General features: G+C 38.7%; 1 protein-coding gene across 21 annotated transcripts in view; it reads right to left on the reverse strand.

The window, feature by feature from the left end:
• Positions 1 to 22,209, reverse strand: part of CEP128 (centrosomal protein 128) — a 605,049-nt gene that overhangs the window by 428,499 nt on the left and 154,341 nt on the right. For 19 of the 21 annotated variants that reach the window (XM_055538802.1, XM_055538799.1, XM_055538796.1 and 16 more), the window contains 3 exons: positions 8,373 to 8,499; positions 7,052 to 7,170; positions 1,919 to 2,010 (listed from right to left, as the gene is read on the reverse strand). In XM_055538802.1, coding sequence (XP_055394777.1) covers positions 1,919 to 2,010; positions 7,052 to 7,170; positions 8,373 to 8,499 — 338 coding nt within the window. The remainder of the gene's footprint in view (positions 1 to 1,918; positions 2,011 to 7,051; positions 7,171 to 8,372; positions 8,500 to 22,209) is intronic. The other 2 variants (XM_055538807.1, XM_055538798.1) reach the window with 1 other exon arrangement.

The following is a 22,209-nucleotide window of genomic DNA, read 5'->3' on the forward strand; positions in this document are numbered from 1 at the left end:
GGAATTACTTTCACTGAAGTCCTTGGTAAGTTTTACTATTTCTTACTTTACAGACTTCCTTCACTGTACTTCTTTCTGGGCTTCTGTGGTTCCATGTGCTGCTGGATTTCCCATCCCTGACTAGCTCTTGCCCTCAGGCCAGCTCTTCTTTTTATATGACTTCTAAATATTGGAACTCCTAGAACTCCCTGTCCTTGATGCTCTCCCTACAGTTTCCCTCTGGATGTCATCCATTATCATAGTTCCAAATACCACTTCCATATGCTGACCACTCGTAAATGTCTCTAATGGAGACTTTTCCTTGGGGTTCCAAAGTAAATGTCTGGCTGCATTTCTTACATTTCCACTTGGATGTCTCACAGGTATCTGAAATCTAATGTATCCAAGGTCAAACTCTGAGTTTCTATGCCTCACCTAACCCTGGGCTTCCCTGGTGGCTTAGACGGTAAAGAATCTGCCTGCAATGCAGGAGATCAAGGACCCAATCCCTGGGTTGGAAAGATCCCCTGGAGAAGGGAATGGCAACCCACTCTAGTATTCTTGCCTGGAGAATCCCATGGACAGAGGAGCCTGGTGGGCTACAGTCCTTGGAGTCGCAAAATAGTCGGACACGACTGAGCAGCTAACACTTTCACCTACCCCACCAGTCTTCCGTATTTCAAAATGAGGAAAACAATAATTACCACTTCAATAAAATTGTTTTAAGAAATAAACCTAAATCTACCTGACATGAAATAAGTGTGCAATACTATTTACTGGTGGCAGTAGTAATAAGCTAACAGTAAGGTCTTTAATTATTACTAAATGTCCTGCCTTCCTTACAGAGAAGAAGAAAAGTTACACAGACTACAGTTGATATTCATAGATTTAACCTTTATAGCTTGACTCTTTTTGCTATAGCAACATAAAACTGGCATGTGGAATGATTTCATTAGCTAGAATAGGAATTAGCAAGGGAATTTGGTAAATGAATTTTAATTAACCTTTTTCTCCCTAATCATTGCTGTATACAGATTGTGACTTTTACAATGGGATAAAATGTTCCTGGAAAACCATGGCCTCTAGATAGCCAGTGGGAATTTGCTATATGATGCAGGGAGCTCAAATCCAGTGTTCTGTGATAATCTAGAGGGGAGGGATGGGGTGGGAGGTGGGAGGGAGGTTCATAAAGAGGACATATGTATAATTATGGCTGATTCATGTTAATATACGGCAGGAATCAATACAATATTGTAAAGCAATTATCCTCCAATTAAAAATAAATTTAAAAAGAGCAAGAAAAATATGGCCTCTAAATGAAAGCCAACTGTCACTACTTATGATGAAAATAAAGACAGAGAAGAAATCTTAAATAAAGTGATACTTCTTGGGACAACCCAGAATTGACAAAACTGCAAAAACTGGGCAGATGTAAACAACTGGCCTTTGAAGATTTCAACTGAAAGATAAAATGTCTGATTCTACAACGGCTCATGTCCGCTGATGAATTCTACATTATGTTTGCTCCAGTGTCGGTCAGCTGGTCTCGGGCTCTCTCTCCAATGCACTGGGTTAGCCAAAAAGTTCATTTGAGTTTTTCCATAAGATACTACAGAGAAACCCAAATGAACATTTTAGCTAACCCAGTGTTTGCATATTTACCTCTTTACTAATATCTAACAACATCTCTCTCCATAATGCCAGCATTCCATTGTAATAAAACAAAACGTTTTTAAAAGTATGAAATAAACTTCTCTAATACTGAGTCATGATATATTGCAAATTCAAAGGGTCTTGAACTGTTCTATTAGTATACTTTAATATATGAGTATAAAAACACAGTATTTTTTTTGTAAACTCATGTAAACATGTCAACTAGAGAACCTGTTTTATTCTTCTAACAATTAATTCCTCAACAAAAATCATTTTCAGCTTTTACCGGCTTCTTCTGGCAAGTTCCCGGTTGAAATCATCTCCAAGGCGAACTTGTTCACTGCTGAGGTCTCGGAGGGACTGATGAAAAGCATGAAACTAAAAAAAGCAAAGCAAAGTTATCTATTTAGGAGTCTCTTGAATTCTTCCATGAAGATTCATTGAAAGTAAGAAAGAACTTGTTCTTTGCAACAATACACAAATTTTTATAATGTTATCAAGACATAATAAAACAAATGTCTGTTCCAAAAGATACAAAATATTCTTTCCCAAAGAAAAGTTTTTAAAACCATATGTAACATTAACCATTACATGCTGTATAATGCAATATTTCACTCTTGACAAACACTCTAGAAAAATGGTTCAGAAACTTTTTCTGTAAACAGTACAGTAGCAAATATTTCAGGCTCTCGGGCTAAATGGCATCTGTCACTCATGACTCAACTCTGCCATTACAGCCCAGAAGTAGCCATTAAACACATGAGCGTGACTGTGCTACAGTAAAGTTTCATTCAACTAGACCGTGTGCCTCAGTGTGCCAACCCATGCTGCCAAGAAAGCCTTGCCCACATGCACCAGGAACCAGGGACAAGAATGTGTGGAGCAGCACTGTTCATGGTGGAAACACTGAAAACAAAAGTCCGTTAAGAATGGAATGGAGGCAAACTGCAATATAGTCTTCCAGTGGAGTATCACACAGCACTGAAAATGAAATGATCAAAGCTAACTACACTTCAAAAACAAAACATCAAGTGAAAAAGGCAAGTTAGAAAATACATACTGCATTATTCCACCTATATAAACCTTAATGCAGGCAATACTAAGTAAGATACAAGTAGTAAAAACGGTATTTAAACAAATCAAGAGAAGGATTAATACAGAAAGCCCTTGGGGAAGCAAGGAGTGTTAAGAGGTTTCGGGTGTACTAAAATCCTCTATTTCTTGGTCTGGGTGGTGGTTACATGGATTTTTCATATTATTGTACTTTTAATGGTAAATAGGTATGCTATACACATATGTGTAGGCTATACTTTATAACAAATAAGTAAGCTATGCAGACTTGCAGAAATACCAAATTGATTCTTTCAACAAACGTACACTGAGCAGATAATGAGTGCCAGAAACTATGCTGGGGTAAAAATGGCTCAGAATTTATATGAGACATATATGTAAACAGAAGCACAAATACGGCACTGGGGCACTGGGAAAGTACACAGTCACATGGAGCTACAGTCGTCTAAGACATGGACTGAACAAGGCAGAACCAGAGAAAGGAGCAGAGCTAACACAGCAGATGAGCAACAGACCATTCACTGAGGTTTTGCCATCAGGATTTTCCAGTTTTGCAAAGCAGAATCCAAGGACCCATCTTTGACCCCTCCTTTACACTCATTTCCACCCTTCCCAAATGGTCATCTGATCTTCAAGATCTTTCATTTTATCCACCAAATAGTTTTTAAATCTACCGTCCTCTTTCCAACTCCATCTACTGCCGGGAGCCGGCGTGAGGAGCTCCACCCATGGCAAAGGTCATGAGGAAGGAGGCTCGGCATACGCAAAGGCGGGATCGAGCCTCAGGAGTCCCCCTGGATATTCTCGAGTATCTACCCCCAAAAACCAGAGTCTGCCTACTTTACTGCTTTGTGCTCTCACCTCTGACTTTACTGGGGGCTGTCCCCCACCACCATCTCGCTCTCTCTGATAAAGAGCTAACTTACAGCTCCAGTTAATAAGTTCCTGGGCATTAGGAATGTTTAAATCCAAACCCCTCAGATAGCTCTCTAACTGGCCTGACAAGTTTACCCGGACTCCTACAGCTATGCATACGATTGTTTACAGTCTCTCAGCCTTGAGAAGCACGGGAAGCTTAAGATATTCAAATAGCTTAGAGCCTCTCGGAGAGTTAGAAACTGTCAGAATAAAACTAGTAAAAGATTTCATTGATGAGCCAACACTTGCTGCCAAGTTTCCACATCCCCTGTATTGTATCCTTGGAAGTGTATTAATTAATATAGTTGGTATGTAGAAAAAATAAGTAGTGGCCTTGGTGTTAGCAACTTTAGACCCTTAAGGTAATAAATTCTTTCCTTTGTTGTAAACCCACTGCACTTCTGCCCTACAGGAATGCAACTTTATCTAACACCTTCGGAGGATGGCGCCAAACCTCAAAATAATTGCTCTTAGAGAAAATAAGTCTTATGGATTGACAAACCTTTGTCAAGAGTCATAAAATGTTAATAGGCCTTCTGGCCAGAAGATGATGTAAATCACCTAAACTATTTGTATACAATAAATTTGCAGGAAAGAAACCCTGGTTTCCATAAGGATCAAAGACTGCTGACTTTGCATGATTTCACATCCCCTATTATCCTCTATGTGAAATCATGCAAAGTCAACAGTCTTTGATCCTTCTGGAAACCAGGGTTTCTTTCCTCTATGTGCAACTTAGGGTATAAAAGCCCCTGTTGAAAATAAAGCTACGGGCCCTGCTCACCGAAGCTTGGTCTCCCCATGTCATTCTTTCTTTCACATTCTGGCTGAGTCTCCATCTGGAACACGGAGGTCCTCTGTGACCATTTATTTGCCTGGGCTTCTAAGACCCACTCGAGAAGGTGCCTAAGGTGGGGCACCTTCCGCTATTCAAGAGGGCGCCTGCGGCCTCCGTGGTCAGAGCTAACCTGATGTCACAGGTTATACTGATTTTCCACGTAAACCAAGCTACTCAGCCTCTTTTCTCCGCTGAATTTTCCTACTGAGCTATCCTCATTCTACTACTCTTTATATCTTTGATGAATATTTAAATAAAGCTATTGTATCCAGTGAACTCGCTGAAGCCGTCTCCCCTTCGAACTCCCTGGATCAGCCGGGGCTGGACCTCGGCAATCTACCTTCATCCAAGTGATCATCAGCTCAGAACACAGCGGCATCCTTCCTACTGGTTGGTCCACACTGACTTCATTCTCTACACTAGAGCCAGGGTGATTTCTTTAAAGTTATTGTCTCTTACATGGCTCTTACATTACCCTCTTACATGGCTATGCACAGTATCAGTTTCATACTTCTTTACCCACATGGCCTTCTATAAATTACATATAGCTGCTCTCTTCCCTCCTGCCAAGCTATTTGTTGTACCTCAAATGACTCTTAATCAACTTTCAGATCTCAGCTTAACCAGCCTTTCTTTGGGAAGCCTTTCCCAATTGGAATAAGTCCCTCTACAGAACACTCTCACAACCCTAGGCTTTTTTCTGTTATAGCATGCATCTCAGATCATAATTTTGAGTGTATTTATATACTTTTTGATTAGTATCTAGCTCCTCCTCTAAATTGTAAGCTCCATGAAAAGGCAAGGTTTTTTGCTCATCACTGTTTCCAAGTACAAGCACTGTCCCAGGACAGAAGCACTAAATAAAAAAAATGAAAGAGTAATGTTAGGATATTGTTCTCTGCTCTAGGTTTAATCATGTAATCAACACTACTAGTCAATTGCAACTACCAAAAATTAATAGTCAAGGAAAAGTTTCTACAAGGTGTCTTCTAAAGGACTTAGTCCTTTTATCTTTTTATCTTATGCTATAATAAGCACAAAATACAAATGAGTATCCTAACAAACTGTGAGCTCTCAATCTTAAAATTACCAAAACAAAGATGTCAAAGTCAGCAGTATCTGCTCAGTTCAGTTCAGTTCAGTGGCTCAGTCGTGTCCGACTCTTTGCAACCCCATGAATCACAGCACACCAGGCCTCCCTGTCCATTACCAACTCCCAGAGTTCACTCAAACTCATGTCCATCGAGTCAGTGATGCCATCCAGCCATCTCATCCTCTGTTGTCCCCTTCTCCTCCTGCCCCCAATCCCTCCCAGCATCAGGGTCTTTTCCAATGATTCCACTCTTCACATGAGGTGGCCAAAGTATTGGAGTTTCAGCTTCAGCATCAGTTCTTCCAATGAACACCCAGGACTGATCTCCTTTAGGATGGACTGGTTGGATCTCCTTGCAGTCCAAGGGACTCTCAAGAGTCCTCTCCACCACCACAGTTCAAAAGCATCAATTCTTCAGCGCTCAGCTTTCTTCACAGTCCAACTCTCATATCCATACATGACTACTGGAAAAACCATAGCCTTGACTAAATGGACCTTTGTTGGCAAAGTAGTATCTCTGCTTTTCAATATGTTATCTAGGTTGGTCATAACTTTCCTTCCAAGGAGTAGGCGTCTTTTAATTTCATGGCTACAGTTACCATCTGCAGTGATTTTGGAGCCCCAAAAAATAAAGTCTTACACTGTTTCCCCATCTATATCCCATGAAGTGATGGGACCGGATGCCATGATCTTCGTTTTCTGAATGTTGAGCTTTAAGCCAACTTTTTCACTCTCCTCTTTCACTTTCATCAAGAGGCTTTTGAGTTCCTCTTCACTTTCTGCCATAAGGGTGGTGTCATCTGCATATCTGAGGTTATTGATACTTCTCCCGGCAATCTTGATTCCAGCTTGTGCTTCTTTCAGCCCAGAGTTTCTCATCATGCAGTCTGCATATAAGTTAAATAGCAGGGTGACAATATACAATATACAGCCTTGACGTACTCCTTTTCCTTTTTGGAACCAGTCTGTTGCTCCTAGCCATTATTAATTTAGCAACCCAAAGCAACAACAACAAAAACTTTCAGATCTTGCAGAGAAGTTTAAAGCAAAAAAAGTATATCCAGAGAACTAATACTTTCAAAATCTTTCATGAATACATGGAGAAAGTTTAGAATTTCTGCTTCATAGAAGGTGGCTCCATCAACGATTCAACAATAAGAAAAAAATTATGGAAAATATCAATAGGCTAACCACATAAAGCCTAATTTGCTCATAGTAAACTAAACTAAGCAAATTAGAAAGTAGCTGACATAGCAGAGCTTCCAGAACAATGAGCCACCTGAGCAAGGGAACAAAACAAAAAATAATCCTCCATAACAAAGCTCAAAATAAATGTATGATGGTAATCAACAGACTGAAAATAAAATAGTTTACTTTGTTAAAAAAATCAGTACATAGTTAGTGATGATCAAACAGTTAAAACACAGCCACAAAATCCAAGTGTTAGTCATTTAAACAGAAATAGGAAGAATACAGACTACAGAATGGGAACAAAGTACCTGGCCCACGTCATCAGTCTCCGGAACAAATCGGACACCAGTTTTGGACCTATTTCGTTTAATACCCTGTTGATCCCCATAGTCCTTGAGAGGTGAGGTAGGTGGAAAACGGTAGCTCTCTTTACAGAAGAAAGAAAAGAGAAAGGATTAAAAAAATAAGAAGCAACAATCTAAACTTTCACTCGGGAAATACATAACAGACCTGGATATACACACGTGCCCTTAACCCACACTATTTCCCAAAGACAATCACAAACAAATCTTGCTGTGGCCAAAAAATTCCACAAAATTGGCACTTATGTTGCTCTTAGAGCAGATAAAATGAACAACTGAAGTGACCTGAAAATAGAACATATCAAAAATTCTAACTGGCTGTAATTTTCAAGGAAGCAATAGAATATTTTCTCTTAAATAAAAACAGTAAGTTGCTATAAAAATAACTTCTATGATTCCCCAAAATAATACTAAAAAAACAGAAATTTTCAAGCAACAAATTATCTAAAATCTGAATGGTGTTTACAAATCAGTATAAATGAACTAAACTACCTAAAGAAAAATAGCCAACTGTGATTTTTAGTCATTATCATGACCAGTAAGAATATTAACAGTGCAAGCTACTAAAGTTCACTCTAATTGCCTCTCTTCACTGCAAACTTTTACAAGTTTTCGCTATTCAAACATGAACCTCGGTGCTGTAGGAAAGATGTATACGCTTAGTCGCTCAGCTGTCTCTGACACCTTGTGACCCCATGGACTGTAACCCACCAGGTTCCTCTGTCCATGGGATTTTCCAGGCAAGAATACTGGAGTGGGTTGCCACTTATAGCAAAGTATAAGTAAGGTTAATTATAGGCAAACTCAGCGTTACTACCTTTTGTGCAGCCACTGAAATCTAGCTGCACAGAAAGGCTAAAACTCCCCTGTTCTTACCAGTGTCACAGGGCATTTCATAATGAGACATCTGAAGAACTATGAAGCCAAGAGAAGACTTACAATCCAGAAAGTACACCACACAGCAAATCCTATTTCTGTTTGTTTTGACTGGAGGCAGACAATTAAATCAAAGTTTTGTCAGGTAAAGCTTTTACATGGTCTACAGAGCCTGAGAGAACCAAAGTAACAGACTCAGAATATCAAAGTCCCATTGAACATGTTTCAAAATATTCACTGTAAAACTTTGTATCTTCTAGCACCTTATTTGTAGGATTTTAAATATGGGTTACATTTGTCTAAATACTACATGTCCTCAATATGTACTTCAGGAATATTTTTAAGACAAAGAAAAGAAAGAAAAGGTTTTCAGAACATCTGAAAAATTTACCTGTCACAGTGCCACCATCGAGGTCACTTGTACTCAGACTTGTAACAGAAATACTTCTCCCTCCTGAGTTTCTCGACAAGCGTTGACTCCGCAGTTGGCCTATTGATTGTTCCAAGCTTTCTTTTAACTAAATTAAAGAATATAAGGAAGGGAGATTTATTCTTCTTAAACTTCCAAATACAAATACCCTACAGATTTTTAAAGCTATTTCTGAACTATTGGTGTTCCTAAAGAGAATTTATATCACAGAAAATTCTGAACTAAATTATGTCAATAGAAATATAAAAACAGTAAACATAAATATTTTAAGAGCCAACTCTAATGTGGTTTTAAATACCATCTGTCCCTACCTATTCCATCTTTGTATTACCAGAATACAAAAGACATGTCTACTATCCAAGGGTTTACAAAATCAGATGGATGTTCCACCCATGCTTAGAAACATAAAAAGGCCAACATATCTGAAAAAGAGACAAAAGGTTTTCCTCCGTTCTAAACATTCCCTCGGAAGCCCCAGATCTGTAACAAACAGGAAAACGAACAGTTGTCAGAGTGACTGCCATTATGAAAAAATGTGCACTGCCCAACTCTGCATCAGAACATCTCTTTCACTCATTCAAAGACTTCAAATCCCAGAAAACCACGTGGTCAGATGTTAGACTATTAGTACGAACTAGGATCACAGTTGTCCAAACGCTCTCTTCAGACCAGCAGAGAGTTAACCAGCAGGGGAAATAAGATGGCATCTTTTTAGACCTAAAGAGCTACGACAAATAAAAACACACTTAATACTGAGAATAACATCCAGAGCTGTACAGAGCTATCGACCTAAAAAGAGGATTCAACTAAAATCTGAAGGAAAAAGACTAAACCTAAGGAAGATCCACATCCCATGAATTGCTGAGAAACTTCTGGTCTAGACATTTTAGCCAAGGGTGAATAAAAAAATAATATTAATAAAAATAATGTATGAATCCAGAAAACAAGTCATCTATAACTCTTTAAAGAGAATGTCAAAATAAAACAAGTGATGGAAAGGAGAGGGCTTCCTAAATCCAACCAAAATTAAAGGTAGAACATCACTTATGGAGGCATAAATTGGTTTCCTTGAGAAACTGTGCAGAAAGAAAGTAGCTTCGGCTGAAGGAAGAGCACAGCTGAAACAGAATATGAGTCACAAATGAGCAAATCCTTTTCCATTTTGCTTGTTCGGGTGTAGCTCTCCTGGAGAATCAAGGTTAAAATAGCCTGGATTAAAAGGAACAGTGCTAGAATTTCAAGAATGTATTTGTATTGCCACTCTCATTTCTGGAAAAAAAAAAAAAAGATAAAGCTAGTATTTCCATACCCTCTGCTCCCTGCTTCTCTACACTGGGGTATGTATGACACCATCATGCCTGAACATTCACCAGTTCAAGGGCCCAGACTATCAATCCAGGGAAATACACTGATGAAGCCTGGGAGAACTAAGGTCTACCTGAAGAGTAATTAGCACACATATAAAATGAAACTAAGTTTAACATACAGGTAGATGAGAGGTCTTACATAGAGAACTTAGAATAGCACATCAGTAATCCAGGACAAGAATAAAATTGTACAATGTTAAAATGAAAAACTTCAAATCCAAATTATGATACGAAAAAAGGAACTGAAAAGGTAAACACTAATTAGTGACAGAACCAGTTCTACCAAGGTTTCCTGTGTTTATTATCTGTATCTTTACAAGCTAAGCCTGATGTCAGTATCCTCTTTTTTCATAGCTTATTTTTTTTAATTGAAGTAAAGTTGATTATATTTTTGGAAGCAGAGTCAGCTGACATTTCTAATCATTGCATCTTTTGGAAGGTAACCTGCCTTTTATAGCCCTGGCTATCTTTAAGATTTTTCTCTTTGACTTTGAGTGTCAATAGTTTTACAATGATACAACTATGTGTAGTCTTATTTGCAGTTATTCCACTTCTGACTCATAGAGATAACGGAATCTGTAACCTGATCTCTTTCATGTGTTGTAAGTCTTCAGTCACGTCTCCTCATTTCTTCTGCCCCTTTCTTTCCGCCCCTCTTCCCTTCTCCTCTTCCTCTCCAACCAGCTGCATTCAAGTGATACCGTTTTACCAAATCCCATGGGTCATCCATGCTCTCCTCTCCTCCTTTCATTCCCCCATTTTTCTTTTTGAATATATTTTGCTGGTCTATCTCTCAATTTATTAATTCTCTGTTCAACTGTATACAAGCCACTACTTAATCCATCTGTTGATGTTTTCTTTTTCCTAATTTACTTGTTTGCTTATTTTAGTTATATTTTTCAGTCTCCATTAATTTTTTTCTGGCTACAACCAAGTCTTAGTTGGGTACACAGGATCTCTGATCTTCGTTGCAGCATGCAGGATCTCCAGGTGAGGCATGAGGGAGCTTTAGTCGCAGCACGTGGGATCTAGTCCTCTGGCCAGGGATTGAACTCAGGCCCTCTACATTGAGAATACGGAGTCTTAGCCACTTAACTATCAGGGAAATCCCTGTGATTTTCATTTGATTTTTTGTCTTTTAGAGTTTTCAATTCTATGTCAACATTCTCAATTTCTTGAACAGGTTAATCACAGTTATCTTATAGTTTGTTACAGGTCCTCTTTTTCCCTTGGTTTTCAGTCACCTCTTGCACTTTCTTATGCCTGAGTATTTTTTAATCATGTGACAGACACAAGAAAAACTATGGAGTTAATTTAAAGCTCTGGATTGATGACATCTTCTGTCAGAAGGGATTTGGTTCTGCTTCTATCAGAGAATCAGCCTAGGTCACCAGGAAACCCAAAGCACCTTAATTTGTTAGAACTGAGATGGCTAAAGAATTGATGCTTTTCAACTGTGGTGTTGGAGAAGACTCTTGAGAGTCCCTTGGACTGCAAGGAGATCCAATCAGTCCATCCTAAAGGAGATCAGTCCTGGGTGTTCATTGGAAGGACTGATGTTGAAGCTGAAACTCCAATACTTTGGCCACCTGATGCGAAGAGCTGACTCATTTGAAAAGACCCTGATGCTGGGAAAGATTGAGAGCAGGAGGAGAAGGGGACGACAGAGGATGAGATGGTTGGATGGCATCACCGACTCGATGGACATGGGTTTGGGTGGACTCCGAGAGTTGGTGATGGACAGGGAGGACTGGCATGCTGTGATTCATGGAGTTGCAAAGAGTCAGTCGGACGCGACTGAACTGAATTGAGATGGTTCAAAGCTGGGCTTCCGTCCCCATCAGCACTGTCAATTATTTTCAATTTATCACTGCTCTTATTTTCAGTTCACCATTTTCCTAGGTTATCGCCCTTTGGGGTCTCAGTCAAAAGCTGGAGGGTTCCTGAACTCCAATTCTGGTCTCTCCAGCCTCTTTAGGTCTACTGATAGCTCTAATCCTATCCACTTCTAAGCCACCTCGTTTCAGATCAGCTACTGCCTTGACAGAGGAGGAGTCCCAAATGCAGGACTCTTCCTTCCAGACTTCAATTTTTGCCAGATCTTGACTATTATATTCCCCACTATATTGGTAGTTTTCTAATAGTTTAATAAAATTTTTTACACCTTTTCAGTTGTTCGGCATGGGAGAGTTGATCTAAAATAATCTCATCAACAAATGCCAGAAGCAGAATTTGCCAGCATCCTTTTTACACTGTGCTGTGCTCAGTCCCTTCAGCCATGTCCAACTCTTTGCAACCCTATGGACCGCAGACCACCAGGCTCCTCTGTCCACGAGATTCTCCAGGAAAGAATACTGGAGTGGGCTGTCATGCCATTCTCCAGGGGATCTTCCCGACCCAGGAATCCAACCTATGTCTCATGTGTCTACTGCATCACAGGCAGATTCTTTATCCACTGAGCCACCTGGGAAATCCATTATGTGGGTTTATTTGCTAACAAATCCTGAGCTGTAACTAAAAGCTGATTAAGAAGATGAATTTACACACACACACACACAAACACACACACAATCCCTGCTAACAACAAAAACTCACCATGGAACATATGGGAAAATATTGCAGAACAAGAGAAATGATACATTACTCCCAAAATCTAGGAGGAATAACAGATGTTGTAAAGTTGATCATTTCAGAAATAAGATAAAAAGTTAAGACAAAGTATTTGGCAACCTCATTTTAAAACTCTCAGTAGATATGCCATATGCCATTGAACAGATGAACTAGCTAATATATAAAGATCAAAAAATGAACTGTAAAAGGTAAAGAGGTTAAAGATTTTTTTTAATCACTCCTGCAAACATCACAGCAAAAACAAGTCCTCCACCTAAGACACAAACTAAATGTAATAAAATTAAAACTACACTTAAAGTACCAATAAAACAAAAGACACCACACAAAATCTAGTCATGATGTACAAAACCAATTTGCTAACTCCTAGAATAAAAAACAAAAAGATAAAAAGATATAAAATTTCTTTTAAATTCCTTAGAATTATAACTTCTAATTATGTGCAAAAGCAGATCAAACTTAAAATTACATAAAAGCAAAACACTAAAAAAATTCTATTTAACATTAATTTACTATGATGGATGATGCTATTTTGCAGAAACTAAATCAGTGTTCCACACAGACTACGGTACTGACCGCAATGGTCCAGATTCTAAGAGTTTATCTTGGAAACCTCACCACATACCAATGTTGATTCTATTTCCCCCACTGCAGAACCAGCATCATAGAACATGACATTTTTTCACTTTAACTTGACGTAAATACACTATTTAAATATTAGGTCTATTCTTTCATCTCCATTCAATTGAAATCAGACGAAAACAATTGAAGCAAGACAGAGGGGTCATGGTGGAGAGTTCTGACAAAACGTGGTCCATTGGAGAAAGGAATGGCAAAACACGTCAGTATTCTTGCCTTGAGAACCCCATAAAGAGTATGAAAAGGCAAACAGATAGGACACTGAAAGATGAACGCCCCAGGTCAGTAGGTGCCCAATATGCTACTGGAAATCAGTGGAGAAATAACTCCAGAAAGAATGAAGAGACGGAGCCAAGGCAACAACAACACCCAGTTGTGGATGTGACTGATGACAGAAGCAAGGTCCGATGCTGTAAAGAGCAATATTGCATAGGAACCTGGAATGTTAGGTCCATGAATTAAGGCAAATTGGAAGTGGTCAAACAGGAGATGGCAAGAGTGAACATCAACATTTTAGGAATCAGTGAACTAAAATGAACTGGAATGGGTGAATTTAACTCAGATGACCATTATATCTACTATTATGGGTAGGAATCCCTTAGAAGAAATGGAGTAGCCATCATAGTCAACAAAAGAGTCCAAAATGCAGTATTTGGATGCAATCTCAAAAATGAAAGAATGATCTCTGTTCACTCCCAAGGTAAACCACTCAATACCACAGTAATCCAAGTCTACACCCCAACCAGTAATGCTGAAAAAGCTGAAGTTGAACGGTTCTATGAAGACCTACCAGACCTTCTAGAAATAATAACCAAAAAAGATGTCCTTTTCATATAGGGGACTGGAATGAAAAAGTAGGAAGTCAAGAGATAACTGCAGTAACAGGCAAGTTTGGCCTTGGAGTACAGAATGAAGCAGGGCAAAGGCTAAAGAGTTTTGCCAAGAGAACGCACTGGTCACAGCAAACACCCTCTTCCAACAACACAAGAGATGACTCTACACGTGGACATCACCAGATGGTCAATACCAATATCAGATTGATTATATTCCTTGCAGCCAAAGATGGAGAAGCTCTATACAGTCAGGAAAAACTGGGAGCTGACTATGGCTCAGATCATGAACGCCTTATTGACAAAATCAGACTTAAATTGAAGAAAGTAGGGAAAACCATTAGAACGTTCAGATATGGCCTAAATCAAATCCTTTACAATTACACAGTGCAAGTAACAAATAGATTCAAGGGATTATGTCTGATAGACAGACTGCCTGAAGAACTATGGATGGAGGTTCATGACACTATACAGGAGTCAGGGATCAAGACCATCCCCAAGAAAAAGAAATGCAAAAAGGCAAAATGGTTGTCTGAGGAGGCCTTACAAATAGCTGAGAAAAGAAGAGAAGCTAAAGGCAAAGGAGAAAAGGAAAGATATAGCCATTTGAATGCAGAGTTCCAAAGAGTAGCAAGGAGAGATAAGAAAGCCTTCCTCAATGATCAATGCAAAGAAATTGAGGAAAACAATAAAATGGGAAAGACTAGAAGGCACTGGCAACCCACTCCAGTACTCTTGCCTGGAAAATCCCATGGATGGAGGAGCCTGGTAGGCTGCAGTCCATGGGGTCGCTAAGAATTGGACACGACTGAGAGACTTCCCTTTCACTTTTCACTTTCATGCATTGGAGAAGGAAATGGCAACCCACTCCAGTGTTCTTGCCTGGAGAATCCCAGGGACGGGGGAGCCTGGTGGGCTGCCGTCTATGGGGTCGCACAGAGTCAGACACAACTGACGTGACTTAGCAGCAGCAGCAGCAGCGATCTCTTCAAGAAAGTTAGAGATACCAAGAGAACATTTCATGCAAAGATGGGCACAATAAAGGACAGAAACAGTATGAACCTAACAGAAGCAGGAGATATTAAGAAGAGGTGGCAACAATACACAGAACAACTATACAAAAAAGATCTTCATAACCCACATAACCACGATGGTATGATCACTCACCTAGAGCTTGACATCCTGGAATGCAAATCAAGTGGGCCTTAGGAAGCATCACTATGAACAAAACTAGTGAAGGTGATGGAATTCCAGTTGAGCTATTTCAAATCCTAAAAGATGATGCTGTGAAAGTGCTGCACTCAATATGCCAGCAAATGTGGAAAACTCAGCAGTGGCCACAGGACTGGAAAAGGTCCGTTTTCATTCCAATCCCAAAGAAAGGCAATGCCAAAGAATGTTCAAACTACTGCACAACTGCATTCATCTCACACACTAGCAAAGTAATGCTCAAAATCCTCCAAGCCAGGCTTCAACAGTACATGAACCGTGAACTTCCAGATGTTCAAGCTGGATTTAAAAAAGGCAGAGGAACCAGAGATAAAATTGCCAACATCTGATGGATCATAGAAAAAGCGAGAGTTCCAGAAAAACATATATTTCTGCTTCATTGACTACGCCACAGCCTTTGACTGTGTGGATCACAATAAACTGTGGAAAATTCTGAAAGAGATTGGGAATATCAGACCAGGTGTTCTGCCTCGTGAGAAATATGTATGTAGGTCAAGAAGCAACAGTTAGAACTGGACATGGAACAACAGACTGGTTCCAAATAGGAAAAGGAGTACATCAAGGCTGTATATTGTCACCTGCTTATTTAACTTATATGCAGAGTACATCATGAGAAACACTGGGTTGGAGGAAGCACAAGCTGGAATCAAGATTGCTGGGAGAAATATCAATAACCTCAGAAACGCAGATGACACCACCCTCATGGCAGAAAGCGAAAAGAACTAAAGAGCCTCTTGATGAAAGTGAAAGAGGAGAGTGAAAAAGTTGGCTTAAAACTCAACATTCAGGAAACTAAGATCATGGCATCCAGTCCCATCATTTCACGGCAAATAGATGGGTAAACAATGGAATTGTTTATTTTGGGGGGCTCCAAAATCACTGCAGATGGTGACTACAGTCATGAAATTAAAAGACGCTTGCTCCTTGGAAGAAAAGCTATGACCAACCTAGACAGCATATCAAAGGTCCATCTAATCAAAGCTATGGTTTTTCCAGCAGTCATGTATAGATGTGAGAGTTGGACGATAAAGAAAGATGAGCACTGAAGAACTAATGCTTTTGAACTGTGATGTTGAAGAAGACTCTTGAGAATCCCTTGGACTGCAAAGAGATCCAACCAGTCCATCCTAAAGGAGATCAGTCCTGGGTGTTCACTGGAAGGACTGATGCTGAAGCTGAAACTCCAATACTTTGGCCTCCTGATGTGAAGAACTGACTCACTGGAAAAGACCCTGATGCTGGGAAAGATTGAAGGCAGGAGGAGAAGGGGATGACAGAGGACAAGATGGTTGGATGGCATCACCAACTCAATGGACATGAGTCTGAGTAAGCTCCCGAAGTTGTAGATGGACAGGGAAGCCTGGCGTGCTGCAGTCCATGGGGTCAGAAAGAGTCAGACACAACTGAGCGACTGAACTGAACTGACCCAGTAGAAATAAAAATAAAACTCAGCCACTGAAATTGAATGGCAATACTTGTTTACAAGGTAGTTCATTCAAATTGTTAAGACATTCTTTTAAACAAACAATTCAAGTTGAAAAATCTCTTTCTAGTGACAGATGAAATAATTTGGGCATCAATAAAAATACTAACTACAATGGAATAAAGCTGTTCCAATACGCCTAAGTTCATAAGTTAATGATACTCAAAAAGAAAAAAAAAAAAATATCATTGGTCACCAGTAGAGAATGCTAGGGAAATAACTCATCATTTTGGAAAGGAGTCAATAAATTATAAGCTTTCAGATTAATAATAAAAGAGCAAATTTTAAAAACTCTCATCAACATCTCTGAAAGGCCTCTGACGTCTCTATTTGAAGGTCTAATTTGAGACAAAATATAAGTCAAGCTCAGTGAATTGAAATATATATATATATATTGCATAGATATATAAAACTCAGAAAGACTGAGTATACTGCAAATAAAATATATGAAGAGAAATCACCTAAGCAGCAGTCATACTCCATATAAGGGGTGTAATCATTAAAAACATCATGATTCAGAAGAACCAGAAGAAAGCCCATACTTGCCTCAACTATATTACTTCTGCATCTGCTCCTGTTGACCTATTTCACAGACTAACACTTTATTTTGAGGATGAAATAACATAATGTATGTAGAATAATTAGAGCAATGCCTAGGGAGGCTCAGACGGTAAAGCGTCTGCCTGCAATGCAGGAGACCCAGGTTCGATTCCTGGGTCGGGAAGATCCCCTGGAGAAGGAAATGGCAATCCACTCCAGCACTCTTGACTGGAAAATCCCATGGACGGAGGAGCATGATAGACTACAGTCCATGGGGTCGCAAAGAGTCGGACACAACTGAGCTACTAGCTACTACTACTAGGGAAGATTGGTTTGTCCAGTAAATGGCAGTTTTCATTGTGATGATTACAGATGCTGAATGTAAGAGCAAACATGAGTGAAGAAATGGGATGTTTTAATCTGAAGAAACTCTTCAGAAAAATATCATTCCCTAAAGACTCACTGAATTCCTCTGTACATCTACAGACTCTTAAACAGCAAAACTGTCACTATTCTCACTCTCAGCTATTTCTTTTTACTTTTTATTTTATACTGGAGTATAGCTGATTAACAATGTTGTGTTAGTTTCAGGTGTACAGCAAAGTGATTCGGTTATCAGTGAAGTGACTCAGTTATACATACACATGTATCCATTATTTTTCAAATTCTTTTCCCACTTAGGTCGTTAATAACATTGAGCAGAATTTCCTGTACTATACAGTAGGTCCTTGTTGGCTAACTATTTTAAATATATTAATAGCAGTGTGTACCTGTCAATCCCAAACTCCCTAACTATTCCTCCCCACCACCCTTCCTATATCTTTATAAAACCTATGTGTAACTCCTACATAATATAATTCAAATTTCATTTTAGCATTATCAATTTTCATTTCTTTGCAACACTTTCACCTTTTTGACCAATTCCTTTATTATTATTATTTATTTTTATAAATAGCAAGGTTTGTCACTGGAATAGAAGCAAACTATCACAATCATACTTTTCATTGTCTGCAACCAATCAGCAACAAACTTCAAAAGCAGCGATTTGTTATTTACACAGTAAGGTGTGGCCCGAAGAGCTAGCAGCAAAGTTTCTCCTTTTTTGCAGTTACTCATCATTAATTAATACAATGTTGTGTTAATTGAAATTTGAATTGTATTGTTTAAGGATGGGTGTTATTTTGACCACATAGAGGTAATAAAATTCATGCACATCAAAACCATGCAACAAGGACTAACTGTCTTTACTTTTCAGAGTCCTCAAAAAGCTACTCCATGCATTCAGTGAAGGTGTTACAGCTGTAGTCAGTGGAAGAGTTATGCTAAACTTCACCTCACCTGGGATTGGGACTCTGGTTTGTTTCTTTCAGTGAAAAATATATATATATACTGACTTTCCAAAATTCATTAATAACTAAACCTCTTGACCAGTCTTTGGGAAGGTAAGGTTTCCAAGCAACAGTAAACAGCTAAGAAACTAGGCACCAACTCCACACACAGTATCAAAAATGCCTATGAAATAAATCATATTAAGTAAAATTTGCCCTCAGTAAGACAAGATGAGAAAAGGCAAAGAGCCACAAGGATTAACTTCCATGGTCAACTTATAGTTATTGATACTAATAAGCAGTGTATCTCACATACTCATATTCTCAACAAAATTAAGCTCATTGAACAAGAGGGAAAAAAAAACTATCTACCATTACTTTCACAAAGAGGAATTTCCATAATAAAGTAGGAATAAAACAAAAATAAAATAGGAACAGTAATTACTCACACATAAACACAATAGGTAACAAATATTCAAATAATTAGCTTACATACAAATGAAAAACACAACTAAAAAAAAAAATCAACAACGACCTTGGTAAAAATTCTAAATGTTGCAATTCAAGTGAAGTGAAAGACGCTCAGTCATGTCCAACTCTTTGCGACCCCATGGACTATACAGTCCATGGAATTCTCTAGGCCAGAATACTGGAGTGGATAGGCTTTCCCTTCTCCAGGGCACCTTCCCAACCCAGGGATTGAACCCAGGTCTCCCACACTGCAGGCGGATTCTTTACCAGCTGAGCCACAAGGGAAGCCCGTTGCAATTCAAAGTAGGCTTAAATTGTGGAAACCATTAAAGATCCTATTTAGTTTCTTCAGATACTTTCTTACTCCAAATTATCCTTTATTTTCATACTAGGAAAACACACATCCCCTAACACAGATTATACAGAAATACATGCAAATCTGGTCATGTATAGGTTAACTGCATCCACGTGGCTGCATGGATGAGCAGAAACTGGAAACATGTGAATATTTCATCTAACCATTTACCCTGGTTTCACCTGACAGTAAAGTCAGTATTTAGCAAACATTCACAACAAATACAGCACAGGTGACTATGGAGGCAGTTCATTCATGTTGTATAAAAAAGAAAAATTGAAGTACTTGATTTACAAGTGTAAGGTCAACGTGGCAAAATCCAGGGCAGAAGTAGAGGCAGAGAAGAGGTGATGTCAAAAATTTTCTCCAACATAATAATGACAGCCATGGGCACACCAATTAAGTGCTTTCTACTTGACTTTCCTTCACTGACTGTTTCCCCACAGAATGTCAAGGTTGATCTGGCAATAGACTGCAAAATAGATTGGCTGTAGAGTTAATTTTATCAGCTCTCCTTTGGTCCCTTACAGCCTATTTATCTTCTACTATTAACACTAGAACAAAGAGAAGGAGGAGGACAGAAAGAAGAGGTGGAGGAGGTGGGGCATTTTATAAAATTAGAGCGCAAATTTATGGATTCCATATTTTTCCAGTCCCACCATCTGTTGCTGAAATGTATTTTTTAAATGGCTGCTGCTATCTTTTTCATTTATCAAAAAGATCACTATCTCTGACTGCTATCCCTAACCTCTCTGCACATGCTGATTTATGGAAATATAAGTCCATATAAATACTTTCCAAATTTAGAAATCCCCTTTATTTATGTAACTATTTTATTTTTAAATGAAATCTCATATATTCAAAGCCCATACAGAACACATATTCTAACCATAGTTTTTTAAAATTTTTTAAAAGTACTTCCATAAAATATTTGTAATGTTATTAAATAAGCATGCATGAAAAATGGAATGTACTTTTAATAGTAGCTTATTGTATTTTGGGTGGACAGGCAATATAATCATGGGGCAAAAGCAATATTACGTATGCTGCCTATTTAGTGTATTGAAGTCAAAATAATCAGGTACACTTATCACTGTGAATACTATAACACAGTATGTTGTTTATAGTCACAATAATATACAAAAGAAACTTAAGTTAGACCCAATGAATTCCAGGAAAGTACTGAATGCCTATAATGTGCTGTGGTGATTTAGTCACTCAGTCGTGTCCGACTCTTGTGACCCCATGGACTGCAAACCGCCAGGCTCCTCTGTCCATGGGATTTCACAGGCAAGAATACTGGAGAGGGTTGCCATTTCCTTCTCCAGGGGATCTTCTCGACCCAGGGATGAACTCACATCACCTGCCTTGGCAGGTTGGTTCTTTACCACTGGGCCACCAGGGAAGGCCTGCCTAAAATACCAAGTACTATATTAAGAACACAGCCAACACTTGAAGATAGGGATTACTTGATGAATTAAAGAAGTAACAAGAACATAAAGGTTTAACAAGAGTCTAAAACAGCATGACTACTTCAATAAATGTCAGCTCTATAAGGCATATATAATTATGTTCATTTTTCAGATGATTAAACTCAAGTTTAGAAAGGTTTAATAACTTGCCCAAAATCACTGAAGTGGTTTCTAGTGGAAAAAGTTCAGGATTCAGTAATAAGTCTGACTCCAAAGTCTACAGTTTTCCACTAGTTTCAAAGCAAAATTTTATAAAAAATTCTGTCTAGTAGTTTCATGGGAAACTTGGCAATAAAATTTTAAACATAAGGGTCTAAGAACCTAACTCCTAAGATCTGAAATATATTAACAAAAAGAGGGTTCTAACAGAATTCAGTTGTTCCATTACAATTTCTTATCCAGAGACTCTTACTACTTAACACTAAAGTCGTTAAAAGTTGGTACAGTTCTCACCTTTAGGGCAATTATCAGAACTCAGCCAGAGAGAAAGGTATGAGTACCTTTGGCTCTGGAATATTACAAGTGGCTCATGTCTGGCTCCAAGAATCTAACATTATCCTTCTGGGCTGTCACTATGTATATCTGACAACTGAAACCCACTAAAAAGAAAAAAAACCTGGACATTGTTACGTAACATTCAAATTTTTCCAAAGTTCATATGCCAGATGGTAACAGTCTATTATTCCCAAAGGGAAATTTGAATCAGAGTGCTTAATTTGAAGAAAAATGACCTGTTAATACATGCCTCTAAGGTCTAACTTGACATTATTATATTTTAACCAATCTTTACCTTAAAAATGTACTTAGTGAATCTAATGATTTGAATTAAGAGAACTGTATCTTTCCTTTATATGGAGTATTAACTACTTCAGCCTCATCAGCTACCGTCCAAATTTCTACTGCAGAATGTATTAACTTTCTATGTTGAACATTCCTTAAGGGCATTCCATTTCTATAACATTAACATAAAAAACAGACCTGTTCTCTCATGAATAGTAACATACAGTCCTAGAAATATCCTAAACACTAGGCAATTCAACTGCACTATTTAACCCAGGAGTACAATATATTCCAAATCTTCCCAGTAAACTTGCAAATACAACTTTGCCATAGGGCTTCCCTGGTGGCTCAGATGGTAAATAATCTGTCTGCTATGCAGGAGACCCGGGTTTGATCCCTGGGTTGGGAAGATCCCCTGGAGGAGGGCATGGCAACCCACTCCAGTATTTTTACCCAGAGAATTCCATAGACAGAGGAGCCTAGCAGGCTACAGTCCATGGGGTTGCATAGAGTCAGACACGACTGAGCAACTAACACTTTCATAACATAGGTTCTTTTTGGACCAAATGTTCTCAGACTTCCAAAAAAATTTATAGCATGAGAAATAACACAGGATGACACCTCCTTAAGTTCATAAAGTTCACTGAGCCCAAAGATCCTAAATCATATCATCCA

This window comes from Bubalus kerabau, chromosome 10, assembly GCF_029407905.1.
Source record: "Bubalus kerabau isolate K-KA32 ecotype Philippines breed swamp buffalo chromosome 10, PCC_UOA_SB_1v2, whole genome shotgun sequence".
In the NCBI taxonomy this organism is placed as follows: domain Eukaryota; kingdom Metazoa; phylum Chordata; class Mammalia; order Artiodactyla; family Bovidae; genus Bubalus; species Bubalus kerabau.